This window comes from Balaenoptera physalus (genome assembly GCF_965194825.1).
Source record: "Balaenoptera physalus genome assembly, chromosome: 16".
Lineage (NCBI taxonomy): Eukaryota > Metazoa > Chordata > Mammalia > Artiodactyla > Balaenopteridae > Balaenoptera > Balaenoptera physalus.
The window spans coordinates 37,630,121-37,648,220 of record NC_138898.1 but is presented as its reverse complement, the minus strand read 5'-3'; the positions used below and the strand labels follow the sequence as shown (position 1 = coordinate 37,648,220).

General features: G+C 37.7%; 1 protein-coding gene across 7 annotated transcripts in view; it reads right to left on the bottom strand.

Moving 5' to 3' along the window:
• The window catches only part of PLCB1 (phospholipase C beta 1), a 681,757-nt gene that overhangs the window by 214,488 nt on the left and 449,169 nt on the right, over positions 1-18,100 (bottom strand). For all 7 annotated transcript variants that reach the window (XM_082428205.1, XM_082428206.1, XM_082428207.1 and 4 more), the window contains one exon: positions 9,694-9,831. In XM_082428205.1, the coding sequence (XP_082284331.1) occupies positions 9,694-9,831 (138 nt within the window). The remainder of the gene's footprint in view (positions 1-9,693; positions 9,832-18,100) is intronic.

The following is an 18,100-nucleotide window of genomic DNA, read 5'->3' as shown; positions in this document are numbered from 1 at the left end:
ATGGCAATATTTTTGGCATATATATTCTACCCACAAGGAGATCAGCACAGTTTTCCATTATGTCTCAAAATACATTGCTGAAAAGAATATATGGTACCTCATTCTCTTTTTCTTAATCATTTTCATTTAAAGAAAAGCCAAACATATCCATTGCTCACTTACCATAAGTTGGTGCTAAATTCCAAAAGGAAATGAGATCAACTTCACATTTTGTACAGAATATCTGTTAGTGTTTGAAAATTATTATCTCAATGTACATGTCCCAGAATAAAAAGAAATGTAAGAACTTTGTGTCTATTGAGGTCAGTTTTAAATATCTATATTATTAATTTGGAGGACAGTCTAAGAAAAGTCCCAAGGTTTTTGAGGAATCAAGTTCTATATCAGGAATGGCCAGAGAAGGCTGTGGCAGGACCCTTCGCTAGTCCCTCTTTCTCTTTTCTATTCCATTTAGACTATAATTTCTCAATTATTTGGCCAGTTGAAGATATTTTCTCTTTTCTCCAGAAAACATGTGGTAACTGGTGGGTAGAGGGGGATGACAGTGACAATGACTCTGAGTGGGAACAAGGTTGGGATCGGGAAAGATGAAGAGGATGGAAGCCACCAAGAATCCTGGCAAACCTTGGGGAGAGTTCTGTGCTGGGGGGAAGGGATCTTGGAGCAACTAGCTCAGGCACCTCAATGTTTTTAACTCAAAAATGAGGATATTGGAGTATATGATGTTCAAAGTCTCCATGGCTCTACATTTTTTCATGATCTATCAATTGCTTTCAAGAATTCATAAGCTTCTTTCTCCCTTTCTTGCTCCTTCCCTTCCCCTCTCCCTCCTTTTTCCTTTCTTTCTTTCCTTTTTTTTTTTTCCACCAAAACACATATTTATTGAGTGCCTAATACCGGATAAGCACTAAGATAGATCTTGGGAACACAAATGACTAAGCTATATTTTCTGATTTTAAGCAGCTCACAAATCCAGGGTAGGGTGTCAGACACACAGACAGATAATTAAAGTGTGAGAAATGCAATAGCAAATATCCATGGGGTTCATCAAAGAACAGGAAGGAACCGTCAGTTGTTCATGGGACGCATGAAACAGAAGGGAGATGGATGAGTAAGCTGAGTCCCTACGGAGGCTTGGAAATTCTCCTGGACAGAATGGAGAAGGGACATCTAGGAAAGCACACACTTCTGAGGGCAAAGGATTACCATTATAAAGGAAGAAAGAATCACAGGTGGTTAAGAACAGTTGAGGCAGAATGGTGTTAGGGTCCAAGTGGTGATTCACTGGCACCTAAGGGGAGAGGCTATGTTTGTTTTGGTCACGGATAAATCCCTAGTACTTGGCACATACTACACCCTCAATGAATATTTGTTCATTAAATGAATGACTGAATGAAATGGGCAGAAAACTTCATTTTGTGGGTAATATGCAATGAAAATGATTTGAAGCATGATCAGGTTTGAGGTTTTTTAGGATCGTTCCTAACAGATAGACACACAGAGTTGGAGAGCAAAGAGAGGATTCTAGGAAAGGAGGTAGAAGGCGTCTACAGATGGGACCCATCAAGAACTTGAACAAGATGGGAGGGGGCAGCAGGATGAGGAAAGAGATGTGAGAGCTAATTAGGAAATTCAGAGAGCTTGCAAGTTATTTGGATGGTGGGCAAGAAAATGGTGTGGATGCAGTTAAGGCAAACTTCCAGGAGATCCCAGATCACACTCCTCAAATAAGTAAACTAGATTGTCTATGATATTCATACCTGCAGAGGTGACAGAGGTTACCCCCAAATTCTGAAATAGCTACTGAAAACTGATGTCAGTTTATAGAACATATTTTTGGAGAGCACATTTATTCTGTGACAGTTACTTCAAAATCTAATAATTTAACAGACAGAGATCCTCTGTTAAAGTTTTTTTTTTTTTTTTCATGAGTGAATTAACATTTAGAAAACTAACTGGCTCAACCAGACATAGGAAGACCTATGACCAGCAATTACATACCTCACAGAAAGGCATATGTTTATAACAACACTGTTTGTTTTTATTTTTAAATTGAAGTATAGTTGATTTATAATGTTGTTTTAGTTTCTGGTGTACAGTGATTCAGTTATACATATATATATACATATTCTTTTTCATATTCTTTCCCATTATGGTTTAATCACAGAATATTGAATATAGTTCCCTGTGCTATACAGTAGGACTTTTTATTTTATATATAGTAGTTTGTATCCACTAATCCCAAACTCCTAATTTATCCCTCCCCCACCCGCTTTCCCCTTTGGTAACCAAAAGTTTGTTTTCTATGTCTGTAAGTCTGTTTCTGTTTCGTAAATAAGTTCATTTTGTATCATATTTTAGATTCCATATATTATATCATATGGTATTTGTCTTTCTTTTTATTTTATTTTATTTTATTTTTTAATTTTTTGGCCACACTGCATGGCATGTGGGATCTTATTTCCCCAACCAGGGACTGAACCCACGCCCCCTGCATTGGAAGCACGAAGCCTTAACGACTGAACAACTGGGTAAGTCCATGTCTTTCTCTTTCTGACTTACTTCACTTACTAAGTAATCTCTAAGTGCATCCAATTTGCTGCAAATGGCATTATTTCATTCTTTTTTATGGCTCAGTAATATTCCACTGTGTGCATGTGTGTGAATATATATATATATATACACATACATATATAAAACCCATCTTCTTTATCCATTCATCTGTTGATAGACATTTAGGTTGCTTCTGTCTTGGCTATTTTAAGTAGTGCTGCTATGAACATTGGTGTGTATGTATCTTTTTGAATTATAGTTTTCTCTGGATATATGCTCAGGAGTGGGATTGCTGGATCATATGGCAACTCTACTTTTAGTTTTTTTTTTTTTTTTTTTAAATTATTAGCACCTTTAATTATTATTTATTTATTTATTTATTTATTTTTTGTTTTTTGTGTTGGGTCTTCGTCTCTGTGCGAGGGCTTCCTCCAGCTGCGGCAAGTGGGGGCCACTCCTCATTGCGGTGCGCGGGCCTCTCACCATCGCGGCCTCTCCTGTTGCGGAGCACAGGCTCCAGACGCGCAGGCTCAGCAATTGTGGCTCACGGGCCCAGCTGCTCCGCGGCATGTGGGATCTTCACAGACCAGGGCTCGAACCCATGTGCCCTGCATTAGCAGGCAGATTCTCAACCACTGCACCACCAGGGAAGCCCTTTACTTTTAGTTTTTAAAGGAAGCTTCATACTGTTTTCCATAGTGGCTGCACCAATTTACATTCCCTGTAGGAGAACACTGTACGAGAGTTCCCTTTTCTCCATACCCTCTCCAGCATGTGTTATTTGTAGACTTTTTAATGATGGCCATTCTGACTGGTGTGAGTTGATACCTTGTTGTAGTTTTGATTTATAACAACACTATTTGTAATAACCCTAAACTGGAAACTGCCTGAATGTCCATCAACTATAGAATAGATAAATAAATTATGGTATAGTATTTAGCAAAGAGAATGAACAAAGTACAACCACATGCAAAATGTAGAAGAATCTCGGGCTTCTCTGGTGGCACAGTGGTTGAGAATCTGCCTGCCAATGCAGGGGACATGGGTTCGAGCCCTGGTCTGGGAAGATCCACATGCCACGGAGCAACTAGGCCCGTGAGCCACAACTACTGAGCCTGCGTGTCTGGAGCCTGTGCTCCCAACAAGAGAGGCCGCAATAGTGAGAGGCCCTCGCACCGCAATGAAGAGTGGCCCCCGCTTGCCACAACTAGAGAAAGCCCTTGCACAGAAACGAAGACCCAACACAGCCAAAAAACAATGTAGAAGAATCTCCTAAATATAAATTTTGAGTAACAGAAGTCAGACCAAAAAGAAAACGTAGTCTATGATTTCATTTACAGAAATTTTAAAAACAGGTAAAACTAATTTATAAAGTTGCAGGTCAAAATAGGGTGTGCTAGTAGGGTAGACACCTGGGGTGTTGGTGATGCTCTGTTTCTTGATCGGGGTGCTGCTCACATGGGTGTGTGCTCTTTTCAAAAATTCATCAAGTTATATAGTTACAGCTTGTGCACTTTTCTGTGTATATTATATTTCAATCAAAGTTAAAAAAAATCAGGCCAAGTCCCTGCGAGTAGCATGGCTAAACAAAAAAAATAAATTTTTTTATTTTGTTTTTCCAATTTATAAATGATCAAGAGAATTTAGTGTGTAAAAAATTAAGGATTGGAAGCAATGGCATCTTTCAATTCTTGTGCAGAGAAGTGGACACAAAATTTCCCCTTCATGGCTCTGTCATTAGGCATCTCAATCTTAACCCCCTGGATCCTTGCTGTCATAATCCTCTGCATTTTAATACACTGGAGCAATGTCTGGGCTGAAATATGCCAAACTGGGTGGTGGTTCAACAATGTGTCTACCCAGGGGGCCTATCAGAGTATCTAACCAATTAGAACTGAACATCAGAGCTGGAATCTCAAATTCCGTCTCTCGGGGTGATAGGCCATCTCGCTATTATATTGGATTGAATAAGGATCTGGGATAGGAATTGGGCAGGTGGGTGACTGGGTGAGCCTCCAGGGACCAGAACCCAGAGGGAAGACATGCTGAAAATCATTTTAGATTTCTAAATCCAAACAGGGAAGGCTCCACCTCTGTCGCCTTTGCACACAGAGATTCCTCTTTACTAATCCTGAGACAGAGTCATTTCTTACTGAAATTCTCTTGATGAAGAGTGATCTCCTATGAGTTACACACTGGATCCCTGAGACCTGACAGTGAACACCAGCATATGGCAATCCTGTGAACCCTGCTCCTGGCTCAGAGCAATCTGTTTTCCAACCTACACAATGGTGTTTAGGTTGCATGGCTGCAGGAAGAAGTAGGCACAATTAGACATTTCTATGTAGCCTCCCACCTCAAAGGAAAGCACAATATTAGAAAGAGGGACTAGAACTGGGCAGGAAGAAGAGAATTATTTTATCTTCAGACTTCTTGACCAATAGAAAAATTTGCATTGACCTGATCAATCAGTTAACTTGTTCAAATGACACTGTTTTTTGGAGCTGATGTAAATGATCTGTCTTTTGCAGTCCATGTTAACCTTACCAGTCAGATATTTAAAGAACTTCACCAACTGGTGTGGAAAAAAGGCTTGAGGATTTAATAGTCCTTAGTCTCAGCTACTGACTTCTGTCTTCTTTGGCAATGAGAAAACAGAAGCAATCAAAAAACATCTACAATTCCCTCTACTACATGGATGATTTACCAGCATCTCTACTGATGGACTCCACTTTTCCTCCTCTTATTGATTAAATGCCCTTGCTCCTGTCTGAGCACAGCCCCTCTATTTGTGAATAAGAGAGAGTCAACAATTTTTTTTTTTTGGAACGGACCAGAGAGTAAATATTTTAGGCTTTGTACTCCATATGGTCTATGTCATAACTGCTCAACTATGTCTAGTGAAAGCAGCCATAGACAATATGTAAACAAATGGGCACTGTTATGTTCCAATAAAACTTTATTTATAAAAACAAGTGGTGGGTCAGACTTGGCCTCAGGCTGTAGTTTATTGAGCCTTGTACTAGATCCTACCACTCTCTCGCTTGCTCAAGGACATACTCTAGCAATTCTCTGACGCGCTTACATTGTTTTCCCTCCACAGGATCATTCCCACAAGCATACATGTATTTTGTTGTTTCTCCCACCTTAAAAACTATCTCTTGGTCTCACTTTCCCCTTCTAGCAGCTTTCTCATTTTTCCCCTGCCCTTTACATCAAAACTTCTCACAAGAACAGTCTCTTTTGGTTTCTTAATTTGCCTCCACTGATATTCCCCAGAGCCCCCTCCAATAGACTTTGACCCTGCTACTCCACTGTAGTTGCTCTAATCAAGGTCACCAATGACTTCTATATCCTTAAATCCACCAGTCAATTATTGGCCTTCATCTTACTTGACCTATGAGTAGCATTTGATCCTGTTGATCACTCTCTTCTTCTTGAAACACTTTGCTTACCTGGCTTCCAAACACACATATTGGCCTCTTTGCCACCTCACTGGCTACTCCTTCTCAGTCTACTTTTTCTGATTCTTTCTTATCTCCTCAATCTCTTCATGTTGGAGTATCAGTGACTCAGGTCTTGGACAACTTCTCTATCTACAGTCACTTCCTGGCTGAGCTCATCCTGCCTCATTAAATACTATCTATAACCTGATGACTTCCAAACTGTTGCATTATAATTGGCATTGAACCCCAGGTTCATATATCTAACTGCCTACTCAACATGTTTCCTTGGGTATCTAATAATAATCTCAAATTGAACATAATCAAAGCTGAAGCCTTGTTGTATACCACCAAATGTGTTCTACTTTAAACTTTCCTTATGAAGTAAGTGGCATTTCCATCCTTCCTGTCTCTTGGACCAAAACTCTAACATCATCCTTGATTCTTCTCTTCCTCTCACATGCAACATACAATTGCAATTGTTTGTTCTCTGGATTCTTCCTTTATGTAGATGTAGATATAGATATTCAGACCCCTTCTTATCTCCTACATAGCTCCCCCTTGGTCCAAGATACTAATAACCCACTTAAAATATTTCTACAGTTTTTTAACTGATCTCCCTGCTTCCATTATTGCCTCTATCCTTGCGGTCCATTATTGACTAAAGAGTTAAGTCAGACCAAGTCCACCATCCGCTCAAAACCCTCCAATGGCTTCCATCTTCCTCAAAATAAAAGCCAAAGTCCTTCAAAAGCCTACATCACAATACAAGAAATCGACTTCTGTTGCCTTTGCTGGTACCTCCACCTTTGCCAGGATTCACGTAGCTGTGCATGGAGGACTGTTGGGAATTAACAGTGGGAGAGTAAAGGGAAGGATGATGGTATTCACCTCCCCCCTGCAGCTCTGAGGAGGGGTCAGGGAATCCCGGAGAGGGGGACTGAAGTCCAGGAGTTCCAGGGGTAGCAAATGTGGATGTGTTCATTGGTCCTCAGGGCAGCAGGAGATGCAGGGAGAAGTGTGAGACTCAGAGGGCAAATGTGAAACAAACCACCCATTTTCCAGGTGTATTAAAGGGAGGTATCCCTTGAGGGATCAGGGAAAGTCGATCTTTAGGACACAGAGAGTTGGCAAATCATGCTGCATAACAAGAAGAGTGACTTTTACTTAATTGCAAAAGATACCACTCTTTTAGTCTAACTACAGAGGGAAAAATTGAAAGACAGTTTTCTCCCAATCCACCTTTGAAAGGAGTCACTTGTCTTAAAGAATAAATAAAAAATTCAATCTCAAGTGATTTATGTAAGAAAGAAAGCACGCAAATCTGGAATAATATATTTAGGAAAGCTGAAGTCCTGGTTCTGATGAAAAAAATTTTAATCGACTCAAGAGATTTCTCAGGAATCTATGATATTGTTGCAATTGAGCAACTTCAGACTTTTGCCTTCTCTGAGCACTCCATGAAGAAATAATCCCCTTCCCCCATCCTCATGCCCTCTCCTCCTGCTATATCCTTCCACACAGACCTCCATCTGACCCACAGTAAGTGTACTTCATCATCGTGATTTATCTATTTATTTCCTCCAGAATGCTGTGTCCCTGAAACTGGAACACAGAAGGCACCTGGCAAATGTGTGTTGAATGAAAGAATGAGTCAGAATCCCTTGGTAAACAATTTTTTCTGGAGACATTTGACTTTCAAAGAAGCTCAGGTTCCTGTCGGGTGTTCTATATAATGAGGGAAACTGTTTCCTTTGGTGCTGGCACTATGCAAGGTACTAGGTATGTTGGCTCCGGAGACTAAACAGAAGGTGTGATGTTATGAGACAGTGCTGACTATTAGAAGGGTGGAAATTAAGTTTTCAGAGTACATGGTGTTTGCACATTTTAACCTTCTGGCTGAGCAATTTCAATAGAGGAAAAATATCCTATAGAATATCACAGTCTGGGAAGGCAAATCATATTCTGTATCTTCATTAATTATATTAAGCAAGTAGCTGCTGGAAAAACGTCTATAGATTCAGTTCTGACAGGGAATACTACAGGGCTCAGTAATCAAAATCCCTAAAGACAATTAATGAGCAGACACGTACAGAGAGGAGGAAATTAAAATGTTTTCAACTCAACCGCACAAAGGTTTAATGCAATATAAGATATGCAGATTGGTTTGTAATATAAAACTACATTCACTCACAGTAAAAGCCTCCCTGAAAGTCACTGTCATTTAGTGAATGCTTTTAACTGAGAGTTAATGAATATCATGAATTTGTCATTTTTTTAAAAAACTGAATATGACTGTATTTCAGGAATGATATTTTTTAAATATTTTAGAAATATTTAGTATTTGTTTATCTATATTCATCCATCCATCTAACCAACAATACACATATTGAGAAGTGAAGTGTGTACACTCAACAGAATACCAGCAGGTACCAGAATAAGAATGATTGCAAGGCAAGTACAATGCTGTCACGCAGACAATGTTTCATTGAACTGAAGTCTCTCTCCAAGCATAAATTATACCATAGAAGTAAACGGGTGACTTGGTTCTTAAAGAGAGAAAATAGATGGGGTTTGTAACACAGTCTTGATGAGCAGTTTCTAAAGACCTCAGAGTGTCAAAACTAGTTGGCATTTTATTTATTCCATTATAAGAACTGAAGTTGATGTTATGCAACTTTTGGAAAAAAACCTCTACCGCAATCACTAAAGAATTAGAGGCCAGGTCAGATTATCTGGTGTAGCTCAAAAAAATGTCAGAGCACTGAGGCTTAAAAAATTATAGATCATAATGCTCAGGCAATGAACACTGGCCTGACATGACTCCACAGTTCTGATCCATGATGTGAGAAGCTGTGTAAGGGCACAGACATGATATGCAGACTTCAAAGTTTTCCTAGATTCATATTCATAACTCTGGAAAGAAATTGTATGAAGGGTCAGGATCATCACTAGTATCTTATAAACTATAAACATGAAAAAGGAAACCTTTTCTTTCAATATGTTCATTTCAGTTCTCTTCTAATGGCAGTTGGACATTTTTAGAGAAAGCATCAGACTTGAGTCCAAGGTTCCCAGAAGTTCATAGCTTCTTGTTTGATATATCTTCCCTTTGTTCTAGTTATTTCTGTATGCATCTGAAAGGCCCACTATCTTAGTAAACTAGCAACTCCTTAATGGAGAAGGCCATGTCTAATTCATCTTTCTAGTCCATGGTTGAATAAATATTTATTACTATTTAAAATTGTTGTTTAAAATTTTTCATTCTTTCTCATATTAATTGAGCAGCTACTATGTGCGTAATCATGGGTTAAGTGTGCACATGGTGAAAGAAGTTAAATAGGTACTGAAATGTCTGCCCTCTAGGAGAGGGATGGAAAGAAGATGGTAAGGCTAAGAGAAAATGGGTTGGGATAAGATGCTTAGGTGAAATGGAATGTGGTTTCATCTATATTTTCTTTTGCAAAGAAATTATATAAAATGCCTTATTTCTAATGTAAAATATCCATTATTCTAAGCCAATGCCATTACTTGGAAGTGTTTGAATTACACTTCTACTTGGCAGCAGAATGATTTTTAGATGGAATTTTAACACATGCTAAATATGACAAAAACTCAAAGTCTTTCATAGGAATCAGGACAATATCATACGGATTCAGATCGAGGTGATAAGCTTCAGAAGTTTCAATCCACATACCTTGGCCACTTCTTCTTGGAAAGCCACGAGGTTCAAATGGGAGATGTTAACTAAGTCAGGCCCATACACCACTGTTATCATGCGATGTTCCAGGCGCCCGATGTTCCCCACATCCAGAAGTTCACGTAATTTGGGGTCCTGGATAAGAATAAATGTTGAAAAATTTAGTCTTAGCTAGAGATTTTAGAGCATAATTTCAAAAGAATTAGAGTTAGAATACCTTCAAAACAAAGTTGACTTTTATTCTTTTTTTTAAATTTTTAAATTTTTATTGAAGTATAGTTGATTGACAATCTTGTGTTAGTTTCAGGTGTACAGCAAAGTGATTTGGAGATATATATGTATATATATTCTTTTTCAGATTCTTTTCCTTTATAGGTTATTACAAAAACTGAGTAGAGTTCCTCATGCTATGCAGTAGGTCCTTGTTCATCGTCTATTTTATATATAGTAGTGTGTATATGTTAATCTCAAACTCCTAATTTATCCCTCCCTCCTCCTTTCCTCTTTGGTAACCATAAGTTTGTTTTCTATGTCTGTGGATCAATTTCTGTTTTGTAAATAAGTTCATTTGCATCACATTTTTAGATTCCATATATAAGCAATATCATATGATATTTGTCTTTCTCTGTCTGGCTTACTTCACTTAGTATGATAATCTCTAGGTAACGTTGCCTTTTATTCTTACTAGAAACTGGTATGAGTTGAAGTCCTTCAACCCAGAAAGGCCCAGAGAGGTGAAATAACTTGCCCAAAGGTTGTGAAGAGAGAATTTCTGCATCAAGATTTATGATCCTCAGATCCTCATGGTATTTTTTTTTATATTATATTATATTAATTTATTTATTTGGTTGTGCTGGGTCTTAGTTGCAGCAGGTGGGCTCCTTAGTTGTGGCATGCATGTAGGATCTAGTTCCCTGACTAGGGTTAGAACCTGGGCCCCCCTGAATTGGGAGCGTGGAGTCTTAACCACTGAGCCACCAGGGAAGTCCCAATCCTCATGGTATTATGCTAAGTGAAATAAGTCAGAAAGAGAAGGACAAATACTGCATGATATCACTTATATGTGATTTAAAAAAAGCTGAACTCATAGTAACAGAGATTAGAGTAGTGGTTACCAGGGACTGGAGGGTGGGAAAAATGGTGAGATGTTGGTCAAAGGGTATAAATTTACAGATATAAGATAAGTTATGGGGATCTAATGTATAGCATGGTGATTATAGTTAATAATATTGTATTATATATTGGAAAAATGCTAGGGGAGTAGATCTTAAATGTTCTCACCACAAAAAATAAATGATAATTATGTGAGGTGATGGAGGCGTTAGCTAACAATCTGGTGGTAATCATTTTGCAATATATAAATGTAACAAATCAACATGCTGTGCACCTAAACTTACACAATATTGTATGTTAATTATATCTCAATAAAGCTGGAAAAAAGACTTATGGTCCTAAGTCAAGAGCTCTTCCTGTCATACTGTCATTCAGTAACACATTTTTATGTGTCACAATTCTTCCTTTATCTCCTCCAATCATCCCATGAATCACATATTGAAATGCAAAATCTCATCCCTCTCCTCAATTCATGAACACATTGAAACGAAGAGGGTGGTTTGGCAGAATCAAAACACAACAATGCCACCTAGGGCTGGGGCAGAAATCTAGCTGAGGGTCACAGCATGGACTTTCTCCACACTAAACACTGACAGAGAGGACTGTTAAAGTGAGCCAAATGGCGGTGCCTGCCATGAATATGTTATTTCAGTTCTATCCTCAAAAAGTACTGGGATTTGGACATAGAGAAATTCTGCAGTCTTTTCAGAGCAAGTTGCCTTCTTTGGGACATCATAAGTATGGATCCCTTGGAGATCTAGTCCTGCTGGGCAAAGGAGGTTTCCATACTTTCTGAATTCAAAACAAAATCTACATAGGGCTCCGTCATTTTGGCTGAATTTATTTTCCTTTCATACAGGCCTTGAAGAAGATAAGAGCTTCATGCAGAAAATTAGCATCAAATCAATCACTTAGCAAATTTTCAGCCAGCTTCTGAGCAAGGAATAAACTTACATTCTTATTTATTTAGCTAAATGCTGGGCCAACAGGTCTTAATGACTTAGGCTGGTTATTCTGATCTCCCTTCTGAGGTTTTTATATACAGCACCCTTATAAAGAAAAAGCAAACTTGGAAAAACCAAGAAAGAAACAACAAAACCTTTCCAGCTGAGTTATTTGATTTGGTGACATTAATTCTCTCTTTAGTTAATAAAACATTCTCCTCTGTTCAGCCGAATGAAGAGGAACATTTTCAGGTAAGTTATGATGAGAGGAAATCCCATTTCAAAGCTGTGCCCAATATAATCAAAACTTCAACTTGACTAACAAGCTGAGAATTTATCAAGAACATCAGGCCTCCTTGAAAGATCAAATGCTATCACAAAAGTATCAATTTGCATGACCTAGAAAAGGAGAGGAACACAGTAAAAAAATTATTAAATAAACCATCATAGCAAAAAGGGACATGTTTAACATTTTACCATTAATGAAAGATTAAAGGAGAATGTTCTGAAAGAATGGACTTTTTGTGAAGGCTAATTAAAGAATGATACCAACTGTTCTGTGAAACAATTAACTGCCTCTCAGGTTTTGATCACCATTGAGGCAAGTTTCAAAGAGAAAATACATTTGATCAGTACTTAAAATTTTCTTGTGTGTACTTAGAAGAGAAAAATAAACTTCAGAAACCACCTGAAACTTGTAATTATAAATCCCTAGTGTTAAATCAGTGATTATGAAGTCCGTCAATATCTTCAGTTCTACAACATTTAAGGGGACAATATTTGGAATTGAATGCGCTCTATACTTTGTGTCATTTCTTTCCTTCCATTGACAGCCATGTGACTCACCCTCTGGCTCTTTTCTCTTTCAAGTATTTTCTCTTCCTTCTATACTACTTTGCTGCCTAATTCACATATCCATTAAAAATACTTATTAAATAGTTGATGGATTAAAGAGTGTCACCTCTCAGAACTTCAGGGAATAGGTGTGGGGCTCAGGGATTCATTTGAGTTTTCCTTGAGAAATAGGAAGCCCGGGCAAGTAGGGAGGACCGAGGGAAGGTGCCCAGAATAGAAGATAATTCTGGAAGAGTGATTCTGGGATTCACACTGTCCCTAACAATACTGTTAGGTAGAGTCAACAGGAAGTTTTGAGAAAGATGACCAACTCTTTGTGGCAGCTCTGTTAAGTTTTCCCACTAATGGTTTAATGGTTACATATATATATATATATATATATATATATATATGTATGGGATTGGGAAGATAATGCAGGCTGGCAAAATGATGATGATGATTGAATCTGAGGGGTAGGTATTTGAGGGTTCATTGTTATATATCTCTCTACATCTGAGATAGTTAACATTTATATATCAATAATAAATTTTTAAAAAGTATTGAGCATGAACTGGAGGAGCAAGAAATTTTAGAAATAAAATTTAGAAATTCAAGAGAAACCACAATATTTTAAAGTTATGTAGTTCTGAAAGCAAACAAAGAAATCATTTAAATATATAACAAGCAACTTTCTTACTAATACCTTTTCTTGGTGATAGATCATACTAATTTTTAAACTATATTTTACTTTCATTTCCAACATTAATCATTTTATTTCTCTTTAAAATTGTACCTTTTCTTCATCTATTTCATTTTTATCAACACCAAACATGGTTATGTTAGAAATCTCTCTTAAGACATGACTTCACTTTTCTTTTTACCTGTACTCTGTTTTCTATTTTGAACACAACATCCCAAGCTGATGTGGTGGCTTCAAATCTCATTCCTCATTACTGAGCAGATTGTTATGTGAAGGGTATACTTGGAAAAGATATCTGTCCTTTCAAGTACCAAAAGTTGCCCTCAGTTGTTTTCAGCAAAGGAGACCCTCAGAGAATAGGCAAAAGGGGGAAATTATCTAGAAGAATAAACAGTAAAGGCACCCAGTGTTTGCAGAAACGTGTATGTGGAAGGATTTAAAGTAAACATGTCTAGGGAGTTCCCTGGCAGTCCAGTGGTTAGGATTCGGTGCTTTCACTGCCCGGGTTCAATCTCTGGTTCGGAACTAAGATCCCGCAAGCCATGTGGGATGGCCAAAACAAAAACAAAAACAAACAAAAAATAACGTAAATATGTCTAAAAAATGGTTGTCTCTCGGGGGTTGTTTCTCAGGTCTGGGGATATGAGTGGCTGCATTTCAAAAACAAACAAAATCAAAATATGTTGTAACAATAAAAAACACCTATAGACAGTTTGCATAAAAACCACCCTCTTCCCAAAATCTATTCTACTAAAGAATCTTATTTCTGTTTCTCATTGATTGAACCTCCTGACCAGTTTTCAGAAAAGGATTTACCTACGTAGGTTACTACCAAGTTCAAACATATTTCTTGGTCCCTGCAATGATATACATTCTTTGAAAATTTTACAAAGAAAACAAGCTATCCCCACAACTCTATAAAAATGTCCAATTTCTCTGTTGCAGAACACTAAAGAATATAGCTCAGAAAAAAAAAAAAAAAAGAGGTGAGGTGAACTTGGAATTTCATAGTTTCACTAAACTGGCACTCAGGTCTGCTTTCCCCAGAGAATATCCTACATGTGTCTCCACCATTGGAATTAGCCAGACCAACTAAGAATCCTGGCAGCTATAATTTAAGTGTAATTTTAATGTTAAGTGCAGGATCATCTCTATTCATTCCCATAAGAGTTACAAAATAGAGACTGTCTGACTAAATAAGTTCATTTTCTCTTAATCATTGGGATTCGTGATTAAATTACTTCAGTTCTGCTGCAAAGAAAGCGAAGTTGCTCAGATTCATGATTCCCATTTCCAGGTAATAGGCAACTGAAGAAAGTCAAGACCCGTATACACCTGAGACACAGGTATGCATTACTATAATTATAACATATCATTCAACAAAATAGAAATTAATAAAAAGGATAATCACATGCTAAAAGATGCTTTTTAAAAGAGTCAAATCCCAGTTTCAACCTTCATTCCTTAATATATATGACTTTCAAAGAAAAGCTATTTTATTTGTATGTCAGATATACACAAAATAAAAAAATCTTTCAAGATCTTAGATTTCATTTTGATACCAAAAACATTCTTGGTGCAGAAAATATACCTCACTCATTTTTCATCCCCATAAAATATATCTTTACTGGATGTTAGGCTTATTGAACAATTTGCATATTAGGTTAATTTTATTCCCAGCACTTAATACAATATTTTTGATCTGAATTAAAATTATATGAATGTAACTTTAATCCATCATTCAGATAAAGAACAAGGTATATAAAAGTCTTTCTATTAACACTCAGTACAACAGCCAGAAATGAAAGAGATAGATTCCTTGTTAGATTAAAATGACATTAGCATGTTTATGCATTATATAAATCTGTTGTGAAGGAAAGATATAAACTTATGTCAAGGGTGGTTTTCCCATCAAGGTCTTGAATTTAACATTTGCCTTTTGGAAAATAAAAAATAGATGAACAAACCCCTTGGAATCAATACTTATTCTCACACCTCTCATTGCAAAAGTTTTGCTCTTTTTTATGAACGTCATTAGGAATACTATTCTCTTCTTCAGGATATACCAGTAGTTTAAGCAGCTCACACAGCCCGCAAGCCTTTTTAGATAAAACAATTTCCACTTGCATGGATTTTTAACTCTGAAATGCGGTGCCATGAACATTCTCCTACACAGAGGGGAAGACTCGGAGGACGTTGTTTATCCATTTTTTCCTGTAAGTGACGACGGGGGTAGACTGAATATTTTTCAGCTATTTCTTTAGATGGAGGGAAGAACAAAGTGAGAACAGACTGACTATGACAAAGCAAAGTGACTATGGGCAAATACTAGACAGAAAAAGAGCAGTACAGTCCTTCATATCTCACAGAGGCATTATCATAACAAGATTATTTATACTTGTTTGGATAGAGTGGTGATAAAGTTGTATACACAGTCTTCACTGCACTCATGGGAAGCCTCCATGTACAAGTAAAAAAATCTATTGGAGGAGAAGAAAAAGTTTAGTTGGCCTGGCTATGCATCTCCATCCAAAATAAAGTGGCTTGAAGATGCCAGACATGAGCTTATTGAGCTAAAAACGAAGACTGTTCAAATCTAAAAGAAAAAAAAAAAATAGTTTAGAAGAAATGTAAATGCAATCACCCTGAAAAATATTCCCCTTGATCATAGGCATATCCATGCAGCTAAAATTTTGTTTATCCTTGGGAATGGCTACAGAGGAGAGAGAAATAAATTCAAGGAAAATCTCCAACTAGCATTCTAGTGATTAAGGTAAAATTTAACTGCTTGAGGTTTTCCTCCTTTCAGTGAACAATCTCAGACTGTGGTTTTAACCTAGTTTCAAAGCTACATAGTTTCAAAGAATGAAAAGAAAGAGGAAGTGGGTGCTGGAGGCGTTCAGCCAGCTGACACTCAGAAGTAGAAGAAAAAGGGGATTAAAATAAGGTGCCTAGATTTCTGGGAACAAGTAAGTCCCAGAATGTAGAGATGTCCAAGTGATACTTGTTAGAGCTGCACAAATGCTGTTATTTCAAGAAGTTGCATTATCTGAGCTAGGTTCCTAGGTCGCAATACACACGCTCAGCTAATAGGATGCTTGTCTTGATGCTTCAGAAACAGACCTGAGTCAATGATCTGGGGGCAAGTATTGATACATTACTTTGGAAGTGAGCACAGGAAGTACAATGAGAGAGTAAGACAAGGAGGAAAGAAAGCCAATAGATAGCATGTTTACAGTATGTAGGATATAGAGCAGATTACCACTTTGGGCAACTGAGGCTCAATCCAACCAGCGCCAGCCTAAGACAGTGTGAACACACCCCCAATGATCCTGGAAACTGGAGTACCGATCTGTCAACTCCCACCTCTTGTTGATGGAGCATCTCTCCTGGGATGCCCACTCCCTTGCATTACGGCCAGAAAACATTCTCAGGACTATGTAGGAACTCTACAGGTAACCGCTGGGGTGGGCCAGTGGAATATGAGTGCACAGAAAATGTCTGTTACACTGTTCAAGGAATGACTGTAAGAAATAAAATTTGGTCCTGATGTTGATTAATCTTCATGTATTCTATGGGATCTACATTTGAAGGAATTTCATTAGGGCAAATAGATTTAGATTCCTAACTGATCAGTTCTCTATAAAAAATAATAAATACAGCCACAGTAAGTTCTAATTAGTAATCGTTTGTCAAGCACCATCCTAGCTTTTCTATATTTTTCCCTCTGTTTCATCTGCAAACTAATGCTGAAAGGTAGCTATGTTTTTCTTCGCCTCAGTTTGCAAATGAGAACTCTGAGGTTTGGGGGGTTGGGTAAAGTAATCTGCCCAGTTTTGTAAAATGGGGGAAGGAAGATTTGCCACCAGGTACAGTGGATCATAAAGTCTAAGCCCTCTCTGTATCACGTTGTGTTAAAAAGTGTAGCCAATTTGATGGAGTTGATATAAAAATAGTGCAAATATTTCAAATGGCAGAATAAACTTAAATAAATCAGCATCCATTCAAGTCATCTCCCTTAGTGATATTTTAGGCAGTTCCTAAAAATACAAAATAATCCAAATGTGAAATTAAAATAGGAAAGAAATATGGTCTAGTGGTACCACTTGTCTTGCTAGGAAAGAATGGAAGCCAAACAACCAAGTTCAATCATCATTTGTACAGTAATCTTTACTGAAAGTCAAAGTGCATGAAATATATAGCAGTTTTTTAAAAAAGTCAATGGGAAAGAAGTGAGCTTCCTCCTCCTCATCGAGTCAGTATTTGTCAAACTTAAAAATTCTAAAGTATAGATAGCTTGTCATTCATGTTTCAAACTCTCCCCCCGCCTTCTGTGACACATGCAACCACCTAACCCAGCAAAATTCTTATGCAGTCATTTCCACTCCAGTGCATAAAAAGCCACATGTCCTGAGGGCTAGCGGTGTGTGCAAAGCAGGCAATTAGCCCTCGTATGTTCCTTCCTGGTTAAAATCCCCCACAGAGCGGGTGACATGCATTACATTTTGGGGGGTGGGGTGGGTTGAGGGGGAGCATGGTGCTTCTGGGTAAGTTTCATTATCATTGTTTCCAAGTTTTAGAATAATGAGGACTGGTTGTTAAAAGAATGCAGATACTATTTACTAAGTTCTCTCTGGTCCATGAGTCCTTTAATTGGTGAGATACTTTTTTTCCTATTTTGTTGTGGGATCTGCCTCCTTATACGGTATTTGATACAATTAGAGGGCACCGAAGGGGCTTCTGAAACCTCAGAACAGAAGTGAAAATCAAGCATATTAAAAAAAGAAGCCCCAACAATTCCTTAGCAATGACA